Source organism: Eumetopias jubatus, unplaced genomic scaffold (genome assembly GCF_037043125.1).
Source record: "Eumetopias jubatus isolate StellerSeaLion01/CBP00866 unplaced genomic scaffold, mEumJub1_p1.0 scaffold_14, whole genome shotgun sequence".
In the NCBI taxonomy this organism is placed as follows: Eukaryota; Metazoa; Chordata; class Mammalia; order Carnivora; family Otariidae; genus Eumetopias; species Eumetopias jubatus.
The window spans coordinates 101,360,428-101,378,368 of record NW_028274820.1 but is presented as its reverse complement, the minus strand read 5'-3'; the positions used below and the strand labels follow the sequence as shown (position 1 = coordinate 101,378,368).

Below are 17,941 nucleotides of genomic sequence, written 5' to 3'. Positions count from 1 at the left end.
GTATTAATACATCTGTGTCACGATCTGATGAGGAATTTTTCCTCCTGGTTTTTATTTCTGACCCTCTGCCGCTGGAGCCTCTCGTGTCTTGAACCCCCCCCGCCCCCCCCCCTTTCTCCTGATCAGCCTCCAAGACCTGGTTAGGGACTCATTCTGTCAAGCTTTTTTTGATCCAAACTTGGTATTTACTCATTCCAGTTTTTTTCTTTAGGACTTCTTTGCATAAAAGCAGTCTGAAATTAAATTATACACACTATCATTTTCACCAGAAGGGCTAGCTTAAGATTTGGGTGTGTTATCTTTTCTGTGCTGTGATTTTGAAGAATAGAGGCAGTTTCAGAAATCATCCTCTGCTTTTCTCTAGCGTTCGGGTGGCAGTTGATGCCTTACCCCTTTAGATGTCAGATGGTTCCTTACTGTTTTTACTTGGAAAGGCTGAAGGATATTAGACAATATCAACAGTTCATTGTGTCTCTGGCATGAATTAAATGGACCAACTAGTATCCAAGAATATTTTTAACTTGGCTAACTGACTGTATTTTTTTCCCCCCACCATACGGAAGTTGGACTTCACACTTCTGAGGTTAAAGATTGTTCAGAGACCAGGTAGCCATGGCTGTTTTCCTTTGGGATGTCCCACTGTAAAATGGGGAGTCATATCGACCTCATAGGGTAGTGGTGGATTTTAAAGAAGTTAACTTTGGTAAAGTCTCTAGCACAGTGCTTGGCACATAGTAGGGTGTCTTAATTTCTTTCCCTTCCCTGCAGGCCATTCACCTGCTCTTCCCTCTACGATTTTCCATAACACAGTTTTTACTTGGAACCAGCCTTCTGCCAAGAGTCTCAGTTTGGTTGTGTACTCCTCCAACTACTATTTTTGGCTTGACTTCCCTCTCCAGCTCCCAGTGGTCCAGCCACACAGTCGCCTATTGTACCAGCTGGTTGATGTAAGTCTATCCATCCTCAGAGGAACCCGGTCACTTACCAGTAAGCTGTGTTTCTCTGAAAATGTAGCATCCTTGATAACTAATAGAGGTTTTTTTTTTTTTTTTCCTTCTTTACCATTGATGATGAATCACCTATAATAACTTCCTTGTGTGATCCTCAAGTAGGAACGAGAATTGGAGAATTCTATTTGTTGATGTAGGTCTCCTAGTGAGTTCCTGAGTCCAGGACACTTGACCGATCAGGTAAAATGCTTTGGAGACCCATGAGGTCAGAACCCTTCTCAGTATTCTGAATGATATGAAACTTAATTACATAACCTGTCAAGGATGATACATTTTCAAAGAAAAAAAGTTACTGGTAAGTAACTGGAATTTTTTGAGTAATTTTCCTGTTAAGTCAATAAATAAGAATTCCCAAACTTGTTTTACCAACAAATGCTTTTGCATTTGAATATTATTTCATAAATGAAAGGAATATGGTTATTAGTTAAGGTTAATTAGTTAAGGAGTGGGTTAGGTTTCTAGAGATACTATATAGATAATGAGGTGGGTATAGGCCTTTGATTTTCTAAGTAGGTGCTCTCTTAGCTTTAAAGAGAAATTGGAGTGAAATCTCCATTAGGCAAAATCAGCAAATGCAGTCTGTTCATTCCAGAAACATTTTTTGAGTGCCTACTCTTTTTTGAGACACTGTGCTGAGTATCATTGTGAGACAGAGAAGTAAAACCACACTGTCTCAGCTGCTTTTGCCCTCAGAGAGCTGATTTCTGGCCCCTTGGTGACTCTCGTAGGCTCAGGGTTGAGATGATGGGATCTGACAGAGGTGCAGGGTTGGAGGTGGTACCTAGTGCTGCAGCCTTTGCCATCTTATTTTTGTGCTTGTTTAAGTTCTTTCTGTTCAGGGGAGAAATCAGCGGACCTCATTCAGTAGATTCAGAGCATTTTCTACATCCTTAGAGCAAACAGATGAAGCAAAGTCCCTCCTGTTTGGTAGTTGAATGGAATATTAAGCTGTCTAGCCTTAAGTATGACCTTCGGTTCAGATGTTAAATAAAGCAGGTGGGTAAGTTAAGAGTTGGAGAGGCAACATGCTGCCCTCACCCCCCCAAGCTCTAAAGGAGGCTAATCTTCAGAATTAAAACCACAGTATTAATTTACTTCCCTCCAAGTGTAAAACAAAACCCCAAAACTCTTAATTTTTTTGGTAAGAAACTACAATTACTTTGAACTTAAAATTCCCGGACAGTGTATAATACTTGATTCAGTAATTCTGAGCACTCCTGGCCCCACAGTTAGGCAGTTAGGTAGGGAGGAGCACAGGTGACTTGGTAGTATGGGAACTAAGAGGAGGGCATGGGGGAGAGGGCGTCTCTGGCAGGCGGCAGCCCGGGCACCGCTGTGCTTGGTTTCTGACCCTGCGAGCATCTCAAGGGCAGGAGGGCAGCACAGAGAGGAGGCGCGTGGGTGTTGGAGTCAGGCTTAGGCTTCCATCCTGGCTTGGTAACTTTCTACCTTTCTGACTAGGCAAGTTATTTAACTTCCGTGAGCCTCAGTCTCCTCCTCATTTGTGAGGTTGTGACGCTGGAGGCTGAGAGAAGCAGTGGTTATGATGTATACAAAGCACTTAGCACAGTGCCTGCAACATAGTACGTGCTCAATAAATGTTAACTGCTATTATGATTGGGTTATTGGACGGATGGATGAAGAACTGTATCAGAGACCAGAGCGCCGAACCGGGAGGGATGGTGGCTCTGGAGTAGTAGTGAACTGTTCATACCTTCTCGTTTACTTGAGCTACGAGCTTTCTAGTATTATTATCTTTATCTTGACCCTTTTGCAAAGCAAATTAATGGATTAATCACTGTCACAGTTCTTTCTAACTACTCTTATCTTTAAACCTTCACTTCCACCAGGAAGGAACTATTTTGTGCTGCAGTGACTGTGACCATTGCAAGATTATCCCCCTGGCCTGATGAGATGCTGAGGGCCAGGTGTGGCCTGTAAGCCAAAGATGTTCACTGTAATTTCACCAAATCTAGTCCTGCTATTTTTAAGACCTCTCAGATAAAAATTAAACATTTAATAAATATGCGTGTGTATATATGATTTTTTGTTTCATTTTACTCCTTCAATTCTTCTTTTTGCTCTATTTTCACTGATTGTAGATTATGAATATATGTCCAAGGGTATTTTTGAGAAGGTTCTTGGAAGCCTGATAATTGGGTAATGGTCCTCTAAGAAAAGCTGGATTCCTAGACAGGATAGAAAGTGCTGTGGTCATTTGGGCACAGATTTTTACCGTATTTCATAGAATCAAAGATACAAAATTTTGAATATTTTAACATCTGAAGCTGGAATGCATCTTAGAATTGCTGTGATAAGAACACATTATGTTACAGTTTAATTGGCAACATTATTTTCTCACTGATACAGAAAGTAATGGAATGCCTTGAAATTGAGGTCATCGCAGGTTGGATGAAATACGGTATTTCAAGAGAGTAGATGCACTTAAACATTCTAGAGATACGGTATTGTGGCAGTATGTGTAGTGGGTAAGAGCAGAGGCTCCAGAGTCAGACTTTCTTTCTTTCTGGGTTTAAATTCTAGCCCTATGTAATGTATGACTTTGGGCCAGTTACTTACCTTTTTTTCACTGAGTTTTCTCACCTGTAAAATGGGGGCTAAGAATTAGTCCTCATCTTACAGTGTTGTCATGAGGACAAAATATGTAAGACATGTAATGTGTTTAAAATAGTGCCTCACACATAGAAAGTGCTTAATAATATTAGCTATTAATAATTTAGAGATTATACTTTTGCAGAGTGGATATGAACTTCTTTTGTTGTGATTGAAACTCAGATCTGTTATTACCCTTCATCTTTGTTTATCGTCTGGTAATATCAGCAAATGATGCTTGGGATTTTTAAAAGATAAGAAAGATGAACCTAACAGTTTCCATATTCTTACTAAGCGAGACTTAAGAGGCATATTTGGTATATATAATATTATTCCATGTGGTTGAAATGTAAAAAAATTAAGCATCGAGCTAGGAAATTTATAGTGAGTTAACCCGAGACTAGCAAATGCTGGTTTTGATTCTGATTGATATTGGTAAGTATGGGAAGTGTTCTTGGAAGCTTTTGAAAATTTGCAAAATCTGAAGCATTTTTTTTCACCCTAAGTAAAAGAAAGTAAGAAGGAGAGACTCCCTCATGGTTTTTAGGTACCTTGTTGTGTCATTAGGTTAAGGAATTTCCTTTTCAAAATTATCTAAGTGGGCAGCATCCCTTTATAATATGTTGACAGCTTAAGGTTGTCCTTTAATTCTTATGAGTCAATTTTATTTTTTCTGTTCTAGTGTTCAGTGACCAGTGACTTGGATTTTCCAACACAAGTCATCCCATTAAAGACTCTGAATGCTGTTGCTTCAGTACCCATAATGTATTCTTGGTCTCCCCTACAGCAGAATTTTATGGTATGTAACTCATGTGTCATCTGCTTACTTGATAATCACTTATTTTAAATAAAACACAATTTTCTTGTCAAGGTGAATCAAGAATAGTATTAGTAAAAAACATTATCGAAATGATAACACTCTTGATTTTTTTTTTTAACCGATATATATTTTAATAAGCCTTTGTGGTGTTGCTCTCTTTCTAGTCTTTCCTAGTTAAAGTATTCTCTAAAGGAAAAGTGTTAAGCAGAAATCCTACCTGGGATTAAAAATATGTTTAAAAGATGAAGCTTATAGTTCTTATGCTTGAAAAGGTCGGTCAGTATTCTGTAATTTCAGTTGATTTAGAGGTTTTGTTAATTGAGAACTTTTTACTGAAATGGTTTTAGGCAGCATGTTATTAAATGATAATGTACATTATGAAATACTCTGAGGGATTATAAAACACAAACTTCATCATATTTCCACAGATAACACTGGCCCAATAGCTTTTGTAATGAAATGCTGGTATTTAATTCTTTATAGAGGTAGGATGAAGGAAGATGAAACGAGAGAAATCTGAGTGTGCATTCTTGACTTGTGTTAAGTAAAAAATACATAGTTTTATTATTGATATGTAAAATAAGTAAAAATATTGATAGAAGTCCTTGGTGAGCGTACTTTAGAGAATTGCTTACTAGATTTTTTTAAGTAGGCTCCATGCCCAGCATGGGACTTGAACTCACAACCCTGAGATCAATAGTCATGTGCTAGACCAACTGAGCCCGCCATGTACGTAGATTTTTTTTTTTTTTTTAAAGATTTTATTTATTTATTTGACAGAGAGATAGCGAGAGCAGGAACACAAGCAGGGGGAGTGGGAGGGAGCCTGATGTGGAACTCGATCCCAGGACCCTGGGATCATGACCTGAGCCGAAGGCAGACGCTTAACGACTGAGCCACCCAAGTGCCCCCTAGATTTTTTTTTAAAAGATTTTTTATTTATTTGGGAGATAAATAAATAAATAAATAAAAAAGATTTTTTATTTATTTGGGAGAGAGAGAGAGACAGAGCACGAGTGGGGAGGTTCAGGGGGAGAGGGAGAAGCTGACTCCCCGCTGAGCAGGGAGCCCAACACAGGGTTCGATCCCAAGACCCTGAGATCATGACTTGAGCCGAAGGCAGATGTTTTCCCTACTGAGCCACCCAGGCGCCCCTTAAAAGATGTTTTCTAATGTCTTTAGTAACTTAAAGATTTTACAGTGGGAGATTAAAGATAAACTTCAGATACTCTTATGTAATTGCCTCGTGTATTTAAGACTTCATGCAAAAACATTTAGTTTAAGAATTATATTGCAAGAGCTTATGGGAGATTTCATTCTTAGACTAAAATTCTGAAAGGATACAGTGTTTATAGTTGTCAGTATTATTTAGAATTATCCATGGGTTTTGCTGGTCACCATCTTTATTATGGTTAGGATATGTTTTGGGGAGCAAAGCTTACATGATATAGTTAGGAAGATAGAATAGCCAATTGTGACTTAATTTTGGCTTTTATCCAAAAAAAATTAATACTCCTAGTTTAAATGGGATTAGTGAAAGTGAGATGTGGTGCAAACTGGACTCTTTAGTTGTATGTAAGTTTGGTTCTGGATAGATCAGTGCATTAAAATCTAAGTTTTAATTTTATATCCCTTATGTACTTTCTTTCCCAGTTTCCCTTTTCCTGTTTGTCTAAGATTTTGTTGTCTTCTGAACTTCGCAGTTGTCCTAAATTTGTTATCTGGGGATTAGTTGAGATTTTGTCCTTGCCTTCGTTTTTCCCACCTGCTCTTACGTGACGGTCCCCTGTGTGTCTTGTGGCCTTTTCTGTTCGCTGTCGCGCGTGCTCCCCGCCTGAGGCTCCTACACTGGCCGCAGCTGCCATGTCCTCTCCTCTTAGCCAGGCCACTCTCTTTATCAGAATTATCCTTCTAAAATTCTCTTTTTAACCAAAAGACAGACCTGTCCTCACTTTATTCTCTTTAAATATGGGCTTCAGAACTGTCTAGTCTTGATCTAGCGCTCCTGCCTTTTTTATCCTTCGTTGAAGATTCTCTCCCTCCCATGCATGTCTGCTTCCAGTCCCTTGTGTTCTTAAGTTCTCCCTTCTGAACCTTTCTTGGATTGGCTGTCTCTGCTAAGTTAGCGCCTTCTTTTCCCCCTATTGTCTTCCAAACCTTCATAAACTCATCTCTCATCTTGCTTAGCGTGATCAATTTGGATAGGCATCTTGTTCCTCTCAGCATTGAAATACTGTATGTAGAACATTGTAGAATGTTCTTATTTTATGTATAAGAGCAAATCCGTTTGGCAAAAGCTTTACAATACTCCATTTTACATCCTTTAGATTTTTATTAGATTGAAGGTCTCTGAATAGCTACATCATCAAGTGAAGTTTAGAAATCCTTATGTTATTATCTTCTATTGTATCGCTGTTTTAAGTGGTTTCGATAAACCATATTTCATCAATTCTAAGACACTGGGTGTGTCTTAAAATTTATTGGTTCATGTGGTAATACGCAATACTTTTTCCTTTCTTGAGGTGCATAAAATAATGGTAGGTTTAAATCATTGATGACATGTTAGATTAGGTGAATAGGATATTTTTTCTTAATTTTTTTCCCCTAGAAACAGTTTGATTTCTGAGATAATTCTTATTGGTGGGAGGGGTCTTTATATTTTTACAGTTTGCTATTTAGTTTGGATCTGGAGAACTGGGTAGAGACATCTACCTAGGAAAAAAATAGTATTTTATATTACATTGATTTAAAAAATATCTTGATATTTAGGATAAGCTTACTTTTAAAATATATTTTTTATTTTTAGGTGGAAGATGAAACTGTTTTACATAACATTCCTTACATGGGGGATGAAGTTTTAGACCAGGATGGGACTTTCATTGAAGAACTAATAAAAAATTATGATGGAAAAGTACATGGGGATAGAGGTGAGCCCTGTGTTTATTCTCTTGGAAAAAAATGCCAAAGAATCAAGAGATACTTTGAATTTTTTAAGCATAGGTGTGAAAAAGATTTTTTTTTTTAATATCAAAAGTAAGTTTTTTGCTGGACTGGCCCGGGCCTGTTTTCAAGCCTAAACATTTTAATGTTTTCCGTAACTATTTTTAAATTGAAGAATTCATTTTTGCTATTTGAAAATGACACGTAGTTGGTTATAACATAAATTATAATGCCAGTAACATGTAAATTAAATAGAGTTGTTTGGGTGTTTGTAGATTTTAAGATTCCTTCACAGTAAGATTAGGGTCAGGGCCCGGCCCTGTGCTCAGAAGGACGCCCCACTTAGCTGCCACAGGACCTGCACTTCAGCCACTGCGTCCGTGGCTTCTGTGTTTCCTGTCCCAGAGACCCCGACGAGGTGTCCAGCAGCACGGTGGCTTGTGTAACATCATCACTGTCCCTTCTCTTGGGAAGCGTTGTTGGGAGGAGGCTGAGGCCACAGTTTGTTTCTAGTGACTTAGGTTCGAGCCGTGGGCACCCGAAACTTACGGGCGAGGCTGTGATTAAAGAGAAAGTGACAGGTGTTGAAGATAGTCTTCCTAACTTTGCCTCAGGCCAGTCTTGAAAATGATCTCCCGCCTCATTTTAACCTCCATGTTCTAGTGCTAATTAATAGGCCCTGGCTGTTTCTTCCAGGTTAGAAAAGGCATACGTAAACTTTTGTCATCACCACTTTCCTCTGTGTATTTCTGATATTTGACTTGATGAATTTCAGAATGTGGGTTTATAAATGATGAAATTTTTGTGGAGTTGGTGAATGCTCTTGGTCAGTACAATGATGATGATGATGATGATGATGGAGATGATCCTGATGAAAGAGAAGAAAAACAGAAAGATCTAGAGGAGAACAGAGATGGTATGTCTGTTTATTAGGTTTGTGTGTAGCCACGACAGCAGTTTTCAAAAACAATAAAGTACAAACATATTAATTCCTTCTTTCTCTTTTTTTTCTTTTCTGAAATATCATATTGATAGTAATAGAATCAAAATGAGAATATCTTTTGTAACATTTCATCCTCACTTGGGTGTCTTTATTTCCTTTGGCTAACAAAAGAACGGGTTCTGTTTTTGGGATTTTGCTGGGTAATCATCATAATCATCATTATAATATAACCTGTTGATCATTGACTACGTATAAGTGAATGGGCCCGTCACTCTGTGCTCCACAAGGTTTCTGTTAGCATCAATCAGATCTATTTTATAGTTGAAGAGACTGGCTTAGTGCAGCTAAGGAACTTAGGGTTACACTTTTGGGAAGAAACAGAACCCAGAACACTATGATGGGAACCCTTCTGACCGACTCAAGAAAGGTAGAGGACCCCAAGCCAGAGCCTGTAGTCGGTGGAGACTTGGCAGAGCACATTATTAAACAGCATAGAAGAATGTGGGGAAAAACTGCGATCTGAAAGAAGTGTAATGGTTATACAACAGGCGGTGATCATGTGCTTCCTCTCCTTCGTTTTACAGTGAAGAAACAGACCCCAGTGGATAGTGGCCAGGCAAGGTCACAGACCCCGTCAGTAGCAGATCTGGGATTAGAACCTGGGTCTTCTGCCTCCCCGTGGGCCTAAAACTTTCCATAATTGATTTTTGAGTTTTTTTGTTCGGCTTACCAGCACTCCATGGATACATGTGACATATGTCAGAAATAAGTGAAACACAGAGTTGATAATTTCTTAGGAAATCGGCTTTGTTAGATGTAGTTTCGTGGAGAGAAGGAAGGATTGAAAACTTGTTTACTGTCATCTTTTTTTCCTTTCATATTTTCCCATGTAGATAAAGAAAGCCGCCCACCTCGGAAATTTCCTTCAGATAAAATTTTTGAAGCCATTTCCTCAATGTTTCCAGATAAGGGCACAGCAGAAGAACTAAAGGAAAAGTAAGATTTTTCTTTTGAGGCAGTCTTGCTTGTATGCAGCTCAGCATTTTGGTTTATCAGAAACGGAACTGATGTAGCTGATGAGCCCCTGGGCCACCTCTGTTGACTGCGGCAGGGTTCTCAACCCTGTCTGTGGTGCTCTGCTCAGGACAGTTACCGTAGGCGCCGTAAACACACGACATCATTGACGGTCGTATGTGGAGAGGAGAATTTCTCTGGACACTTGTAGAGACGTTAGTGTCATTGAAGTTTATTTTAATTAATATAGTAACATTTTTCATGATCTGAATCCTACCCGTGAACTTGACTCTTGATATACCATGCGTAATTTTTAATTGGCTCTTCATCTAAATAAAGATTGTCGTGGGTTAGACCTTTCCTTGCGTGTTTGGGCAAGATGAACATCACAAAGAATACATGGCACCGTTTAGAAACTGTATTTTCAGAGAGGAAGTTTTTGTTCTACCTTCACTTGCGTTTTTCTTGGTTAATGTTAGGTATAAAGAGCTCACCGAACAGCAGCTCCCGGGCGCCCTTCCTCCTGAATGTACCCCGAACATAGACGGACCAAATGCTAAATCTGTTCAGAGGGAGCAAAGCCTGCATTCATTTCATACACTTTTCTGTAGGCGATGTTTTAAATATGACTGCTTCCTACATCGTAAGTGCAATTATTGTACGTTTTCATTTTCTATCTTTGTTGTGGAATTATGTCTTAAAGCAACTTGGAAAGTGTTGTCATTTATTATAACTAGGATTTATCATTTAATCTGGCAGTTATGATTGAGAAATATGTTAGGGTCAGAGTATCATACTTTTGTACTTTGTTGCTTGAGGGTTGCTGTGAAGTCTTTTGCACGTATTTAATTTGGACCACCTGTCTTCCACTAATTTGGAATACAGGTCAGTGGTTTTTCCATAAATGCTAACCAAGCAGTTATTTTGTAATAAAGCTATTACTGTGAATTAGCTGATAGCCTAGAGCAACCCTGTGATATTGATGAACAGATTTTGTTGAATAAGAAATTGGCTGAAAAGATGCTTATATATGTTCTTGTCTATTTAGTGGGTTTTTGTTTTGTTTTGTTTCTCTGAGGAAATTACTTTTAAAAATATCTGCATTTGGGGGGCAGCCTGGGTGGCTCAGTCAGTTATGCATCTGACTCTTGATTTTGGCTCAGGTCATGATCTCAGGGTCGTGGCATCGAGCCCTGCATCTGGCTCCACACTCAGTGGGGAGTCTGCTGGAGACTCTCCCTCTGTCTGTGTCCTGTTCCCCGCCCCCCCACTCTGTGCACACTCACTCTTGCTCTCAAAAAAAACAAAACAAAACAAAACTGCATTTGAGTACAGGGAAAGCATAAAATTAAAATGTTGTTAATGAAATTTAAGTATGTCCCGTATAATACTACTTTATTTTTCTGACATTGCTGGGGAATGAGGTTTTGTAGAAAATTTTCCAGGTAACAGAAACTTTTAAAACACAATTTAAAAATCACCAACTACTTTTGAGGTGCACATTTTGAAAACATATTTGATACCTCCTTGGTTTCCTAAGCAGAGTTTACCTTAATAAAGGTTCGCTTTTTCCGTATTCATTTTAGTGCAGCCGTTTGTGGCATGGTCACACCGTTAGGGGCTTCTGACCTCTGTGAAGGCATTTTCCCCTATGCTAAGTGGCCCCTTTGAGTTCCCCTGGCTGTCTTTTTACAGCAGTTTTCCCCTCATTATCCGGTGGTACCTCTTAATGTTAATTAGCCTGTCCAAGCGGTTCTGTCTTGTCTCATTTTGAGTTTTTGCTCTGTCTCCTTATATTTGCTGTGTCTCATAATTTGTTGTGTGATAGTATCTTGACCTGGAAATGGTTTAAGAGAGAGAGTGTGTGTGTGTGTGTGTGTGTGTGTGTGTGTGTGTGTGTGTGTGTGTGTGTGGTAGTAGTGGTGTAGTTACCTTCAATTAGAAAAATTTGAAGTAGATTTTTAGAATTATTATATTTTCCATGTCCTTGGCTATTGTTAACCACCTTCCTAATCTTGATGATTTCGTAGTTCTAGTAATCTCTGGTATGCCAGCCATGGGTTTTTTCAGCCATTGGACAAAGATCAAATATCTTCCTTGGGCTTGGCAGTGTTGTCTTCATACAGCCCTTGGCATAGTTGCCTTGAATTGCATTTAATTCACCTTTACACACAGTCATTTTATAAACTATGTACAATTTTCATTAAAAGTATTATAAATTGCCTTCAGATACCACTATAGCAGAAACAGTGGGTGGGAGCTCTGTGAAATGGTCCCTCCAGTTTGTTTGTAGATGCAGCATTTCTTGTACCTTTTGTGTTGTACGAATGAATCAAAGGAAGTAAGATACTACTTTTAAACATTATTACATGAGTTATTTTATTGTGATCTTTAGATTTGAGTAATTTTGATGAATCTTGAACCTGATAATTATCTCTTTATTCAAGCTGGGAGGAAGATAGGTAATTATTTCACTTTAGTGAAGTTTGCTTCTGTGGAATGGCAGGCTGCTCGCTTGTAGCCCTTGGGAGCAGTGGGTCCAGCAGGTGCTGTACCCCCCTTTTCCTTCTCTGGACACTAGAGCCAATCTCTTCATAATTCAGCCTTGATAGATTCCCTAGGTATTCATTGCTTTCCGTTAATTTTGACAAAATATCACACACCAAAGGTTTTTCCTAGGTAAAATGAGTCAGTAAATACATTATTAAATATATGTATTTAATTTTGTTTTTAATTTATTTTTGTGCTTTAATTTTGTTTTTGTCTGTGTGAGAGGAGAATAACATAGTTCTTCATAAGCTGTTGGTTGTGAGGATTAAATTTATTACTCTGTGTAACTTACAAAAAAACAGTACCTGGCTTGTTTTTAGTCACCATTGTTTAAACAGATCATCATTCACATGACATACATTTAAAAAAATGTATTAAAAGGTGTCTAGTGAATTTTCCCTTCTACTTCTGCCCTCATCCATAGAGTTTGTACCTCATTCTTTACACCACTCACATCTTTTTTCTGGCAAAATGCAAAGATACTCTTTTTCTGGCTGTCCTATTCGAATGGTATCATACTCCTCAGGCTTTTCCCTGTTTTGACTTAGTAAATATTGGTAGGTATTATTCCTGTCTGGAGAGCCGCGTAGTCTTCCGCTGTAGGAGAAGGGAGAACTTACTGAACTGGTTCCTAAGGGTTAGCGTTTGGATTGTTTGTGCCTCACGTGCTAACGGTGCACAGTGAGTAACCTTGGCTGTACCTGTGCGTCATTTCCCACAAGTGCAAGTGAACCCGATCCACGGTACTTAGATAGGCTTCGTTCTTTTGCATCTAACGTTGAGTCACTGGAATTTATTCTCTTACAATTTTGGATCCACCCCTCCCCTCCACCTCCATGGTCCCACACCCGCCGCCTTCATTTCCCCCTTTCTTGTCACCATGTGCGCTCGGGTCTCTTTCCTTTGCGTTTGTTCCTTGAGTCTTTCTGTCCAGGAGGCTTTATTCAGAGATCTTCTGGCTATTCTTGCTTGTTTTTTAATGTAACTTTTAGAATCTTTAGTTTGTCTAATTAAAAAAAAAGTCTAGGTAGTATGTTTATTGGAATCCCATTAAATTAATTAATTACCTAAGGGAAAACTGACATTTTAAAATGAGGATTAAGTGTAACCATATGATCAAGTTTCCTTTTGTGTCAGTAAACTCAAATTTTCTTCATGTAGCTCTTGTACGTTCTTTTTTTTTTTTTTTAAAGATTTTATTTGAGAGAGAGAGAGAGAGAATGAGAGATAGAAAGCACGAGAGGGAAGAGGGTCAGAGGGAGAAGCAGACTCCCTGCTGAGCAGGAAGCCTGATGGTGGGACTCGATCCCGGGACTCCAGGATCATGACCTGAGCCGAAGGCAGTCGCTTAACCAACTGAGCCACCCAGGTGCCCGTACGTTCTTTCTTAAAATGATTTCTAGGTATTAATGGGTTGTTGCCTGGCTTTCCTTGATACCTTATCAATTGTCCCTGTTTATATTAGTTTCTCAGTGGATTCTTATTTGAGCTTTTGAGCTATGTAAGTAAACTATCTGCAGTTATTGATATTTTCTGTCTTTCCAGTCTTTATGATTTTATTTTTTTTAAAAGATTTATTTATTTGAAAGAGAATGAGAGAGAGAGAGCGAGAGCACATGAGAGGGGGGAGGGTCCGAGGGAGAAGCAGACTCAACTGCTGAGCAGGGAGCCCGATGCAGGACTTGATCCCAGGACTCCAGGATCATGACCTGAGCTGGAGGCAGTCGTTTAACCAACTGAGCCACCCAGGTGCCCCTATGATTTTATTTTCTTGTCTAATTTCATTGGCTTGTGTCTTAAGTACGGTGTTAAGTAATAATTGGTACTAGTAGATACTTTTTTTTTTTTTTTTTTTGGCTTCTGGATCACTTTTGGAATATTATTTCACTCAGGTTTTGAAATTTATTTATATAAAGTTGATCTGTGTGTTCTAATTCTTTTCTTCTTAAATGTTTCATTCTCTCATTTTTCTTGATGAGCTTAAAAGGTGGTTTATTTTGAAAATCTGTTTTGTTTATTTTTCCCTCAGAATCAGCTACTGTATTAGATTTACTATTTTTCTCTTTATGGATGTTATTTTTGCATTGTTTTCATTCTTTCCTCTTTTTTTTTTTTGGATATATGCTTTTAACATGCAATGAAGTGTCTCTAGAGTACTGTTTCAACCTCTCTTAGCTTCTTATGTTTGGTATTACTATTTATAAGGAATTTTAAGGAATATTTTATGTTTTCTTTTTAACTCATTGTTTAAGGGAGAATTTTTTAAACCTCTGGGTGAAAGGGCCTTTTTTGGTCGTTATATATATATTTCTTATTATTTCTGTGTGGTAGTCTTACTGATATTAGGGTATTTAGATGTTGGGTGTGTCTACCATTTTTATCTATAAAGAAGATGTTTTGATGGTAGGGGTTTGGCAGTTCATCTTAGCCAGAGCTCAGTATCTGACCATGGATCTTTTCCATTAGAGGGGCCTGTGTGTTCTAACGAACCATGAAGGATGAGTGGCTTTGGTTTGGGCACGAATCCCACTTTGTATTCCAAGTAACTTTTAGACCTTGGTCCATTCTGTAAATTGGAAACGGGTTGTTCTGCAAACTTGGAATCATATAATTTCTTTATAAAAGCCTCAGCCTAAAATGGGTGGCCTGGTCTGTCTTTGGCACTTGTTAGAGGAACCAGGGTCGGCTCCTGAATTGACTGTGGGTGGGTAGAAAGAGGTAACACATTTCTGATAGGGAGGGAAGGAAGGCAGGCTGGGAAATTGAGGTTGGGAAATTTTATATGCTTAAATAGGATCAAAAGTAGAACCTTGGAATAAATGTTTTGCTGGGTTTTCTATTATCTGTATGGCCTACAGAGGAATCCACTTTAAGCATAAAACCCAGTTCTGTTTGTCATTTCTGATATTATGTAAAAAAGTCTGTTCTTTTTGGAATTTGCATTAATGCTTATTGTAGAGCTTTTAACATTTATTTATTTATTTTTTAAAATATTTTATTTATTTATTTGAGAGAGAGTGAGAGAGAGAGCATGAGAGGAGAGAGGGTCAGAGGGAGAAGCAGACTCCCTGCTGAGCAGGGAGCCCGATGTGGGACTCGATCCCGGGACTCCAGGATCATGACCTGAGCTGAAGGCAGTCGCTCAACCAACTGAGCCACCCAGGCGCCCAGCTTTTAACATTTTAATGGTTAGAATTTCAGAAACAGTATTCCATAGTTTGTAGTTGATGGTTGACTTTTTTTAGTATTTCAGATGCGTAATGATAAAATTCAGACAGAGTTCATAGTTGCCATGTTATTAGAGTGATTTAAACCTCAGATTTTAAGTCACTCGGAGTGATTCCCTAAATCTTGGTTTTTCTCATCTGTAAAATGGGGATGAGAATCCTCATACCTGGGGGATTTTGTGGGGATTAAATGAGGTAATGCCTAAAGCCTCGGATTGTGTGCTTTGAAGACAGGAGCTTTGACCGGTAGCGGCGTGACCTGCTGTTACTACCGGCCGGTGCTCCGAACGTTGACACCGTCTTTTTGTAAGGTGCTGAGTATTACAAGTCTGCTCTCTGTGATACCACAAGAATTTATGTGATTCCAACTATAAGTAGAGCAGTAAGAAGTTTTTTTTAAAGATTTGTGAGGAGAGCATGCATGAGTGGGGAAACGGGCAGGGGGAGAGAGTATCTTCAGGCAGACTTCCTTCTAAACGGGCAGCCCCATATGGGGCTCGATCCTACTACTCTGAGATCATGACCTGGGCCAAAACCAAGAGTCGGACCCTCAACCGACTGAGCCACCCAGGTGCTGCTATTCAATAAGAATTCTTTTTTTTTTTTTTTTAAAGATTTAATTATTTATTTGACAGACACAGTGAGAGAGGGAACACAGGCAGAGGGAGAGGGCAAAGCAGGCTTCCTGCTGAGCATGGAGCCGGATGTGGGACTCGATCCCGGGACCCCAAGATCATGACCTGAGCCGAAGGCAGACGCTTAAGGACTGAGCCGCCCAGGCGCCCCTTCAATAAGAATTCTTAATACCAGGTTCTTATCAGAGCAGACAGGATCAGTACTTTGAGCAGAACCTAATGTATAAAACTGACACTTTGTACTAAAATGTGTTCATTTATTTTGTCATATTTATCACATGACAACGAGCTGAAGTATTTAAGGGAAGGGAAGTGTTGTAATTACAGAGAGGGGAGGTTTCTCTTCCTCCATGTGGCAAGCTTGCTGGATGAGGGTCTCAGCACACCTGCCATCTAACTAGCCACATAAACTATTCTCTTTGGTCCTGTTTCCTAACTTGTAAAATCACCATAGGTGATTGCTGAGGTTTGTCCCAACTCTGAAATTCTCTGATTCCCCAGTTCTGTGTTTGAGATATCATTACTTGGTGAAACATTAGAAGGTCCTGAGGGTCTACTCTGTATTTCGGAGCCATTTTTTAGAATTGCCAGTTGACTCACTCACAGGGATAGGGAAGAGCTGGGTCTGTCTATCCCAACGGTCTTTCTGCCTTTGAAAACCTTCACATTTTTCATCAAGGTTTTGTAGGTTGCTTTTGAAATTACAAAAAAAGCCCCAAAAACCCCAAAACCAAAAGCCCTCAACATTCCATGTCTTCTCCTTTTTGTAAAGTTTTTAAGAAAGCACCTTGCTTCAATTTTCTAATAATTTTCTTGATCAGGGAATTTTATATAATCTCCCCCCGTATTATATTTAGCTTGAAAAATATTTTAATAACTTATTTGAAATACTAGTATTTCAAGATGCCTATGTGAAAATATTAAGTATTTTGAAAATCTCAAATAGTCAAGACATTTCTAGAAGAGGCAATTCTTTATAATAAAGAACTGGTTTTCTTAAACAATTGAAGTTTGAAATTCTGAGGGAAGTCTAGTAAGGAGAATAGTTTTCTTTCTTGAGCTAAATGCTATGTGAAATTAAGAATGTTTTTTTACCTTTGATAATAAAGTACCTTTGATTATTAGTGGGTTAGCTTTTCCTTCATAGTCAGACCTTGGCTGGTGAGTGCTGTGTGACTGATGTCTCTGTGGCGTCTCCCCGCCCAGGACAGGTTGGGGGTGCTCTCCTCCTCTGTGCACGTGTGTACAGATATGTATGTGCCTTTGTATTTTTCACTGGATCAGGTGAAATCAGGAACATCAATCTTTATATAAATAGGGGAGACATCCACACTAAAAACAAATTTTACCAAAAATAGATCACTCCGTTTGTGCTGCTAACTGGCTTAAGGACGATCTTGTTTTTTGGATCAATGTAATTCCTTGCTGCTGGTGTGACTTTAACTTTTTACAGGCTCAGACTTTGTATTTTAGGGGTCCTCACCTGTTCAAAAACGTAATCCAGTGCTAAATTAGTTGTGGTGTCAGTCTGTCATTTCACAGGGAAATCTAACACACACTTGAAGAAACTTCAATTTGAGCCTTGAATTTCTACTTCAAAAAACATAACTTTGTCTTTTTTTCCTTATTTCCCTCATCAGTCTGTCTTTCCTATTTAAGTTCTGTGGATAGAAGTATGGCTTTTTAGAGACCTTTTTTTTTTTTTTTTTTTTACTGTATTTGTTTTTGGGGGGAGAGAGCATGTGCTTGAGTTGGGGGAGGGGCAGAGGCAGAGGGAGAGCATCTCAAACAGACTCCACGTTGAGTACATAGCCTGACTTGGGGCTCAATCCCATGACTCAGTGAGATCAGGGCCTAAGCTGAAATCACGAGTTGGGCGCTTAACCGACTGAGCCACCCAGGTGCCCCTACAGGTGTTTTTTAAATGGTTTGTTTCGTGAATATGTCACTTATTTTTATCCAAATTAAGGTAATTTTCATCTTGTGTGATTCTGAACAGGGCATTTCTAGGATTTGCCTTGATAGCTGGAAGTAGGCTTTCTAAGGGTTTCACTGCTGTGCGTTCATGTTTAGTTTGCCCTTGTACTAGAATTTGAATCTTTTTGTTATCACAGTATTTGGGGATTTTAAGTTTCAAGCACTTCTTTCTAGACCTCTTTTATGTGACCACGTGTTTCCTGGAGAAGGGT

At 38.9% G+C, this 17,941-nt stretch overlaps 1 protein-coding gene across 8 annotated transcripts in view; it reads left to right on the top strand.

The window, feature by feature from the left end:
• The window catches only part of EZH2 (enhancer of zeste 2 polycomb repressive complex 2 subunit), a 66,435-nt gene that overhangs the window by 35,613 nt on the left and 12,881 nt on the right, over positions 1–17,941 (top strand). For 3 of the 8 annotated variants that reach the window (XM_028106286.2, XM_088018659.1, XM_028106285.2), the window contains exons 4-8: positions 4,306–4,422; positions 7,250–7,370; positions 8,159–8,299; positions 9,220–9,322; positions 9,820–9,998. In XM_028106286.2, the coding sequence (XP_027962087.1) occupies positions 4,306–4,422; positions 7,250–7,370; positions 8,159–8,299; positions 9,220–9,322; positions 9,820–9,998 (661 nt within the window). Of the gene's footprint in view, positions 1–768; positions 948–4,305; positions 4,423–7,249; positions 7,371–8,158; positions 8,300–9,219; positions 9,323–9,819; positions 9,999–17,941 lie in introns of all 8 variants that reach the window. The other 5 variants (XM_028106289.2, XM_028106284.2, XM_088018660.1 and 2 more) reach the window with 3 other exon arrangements.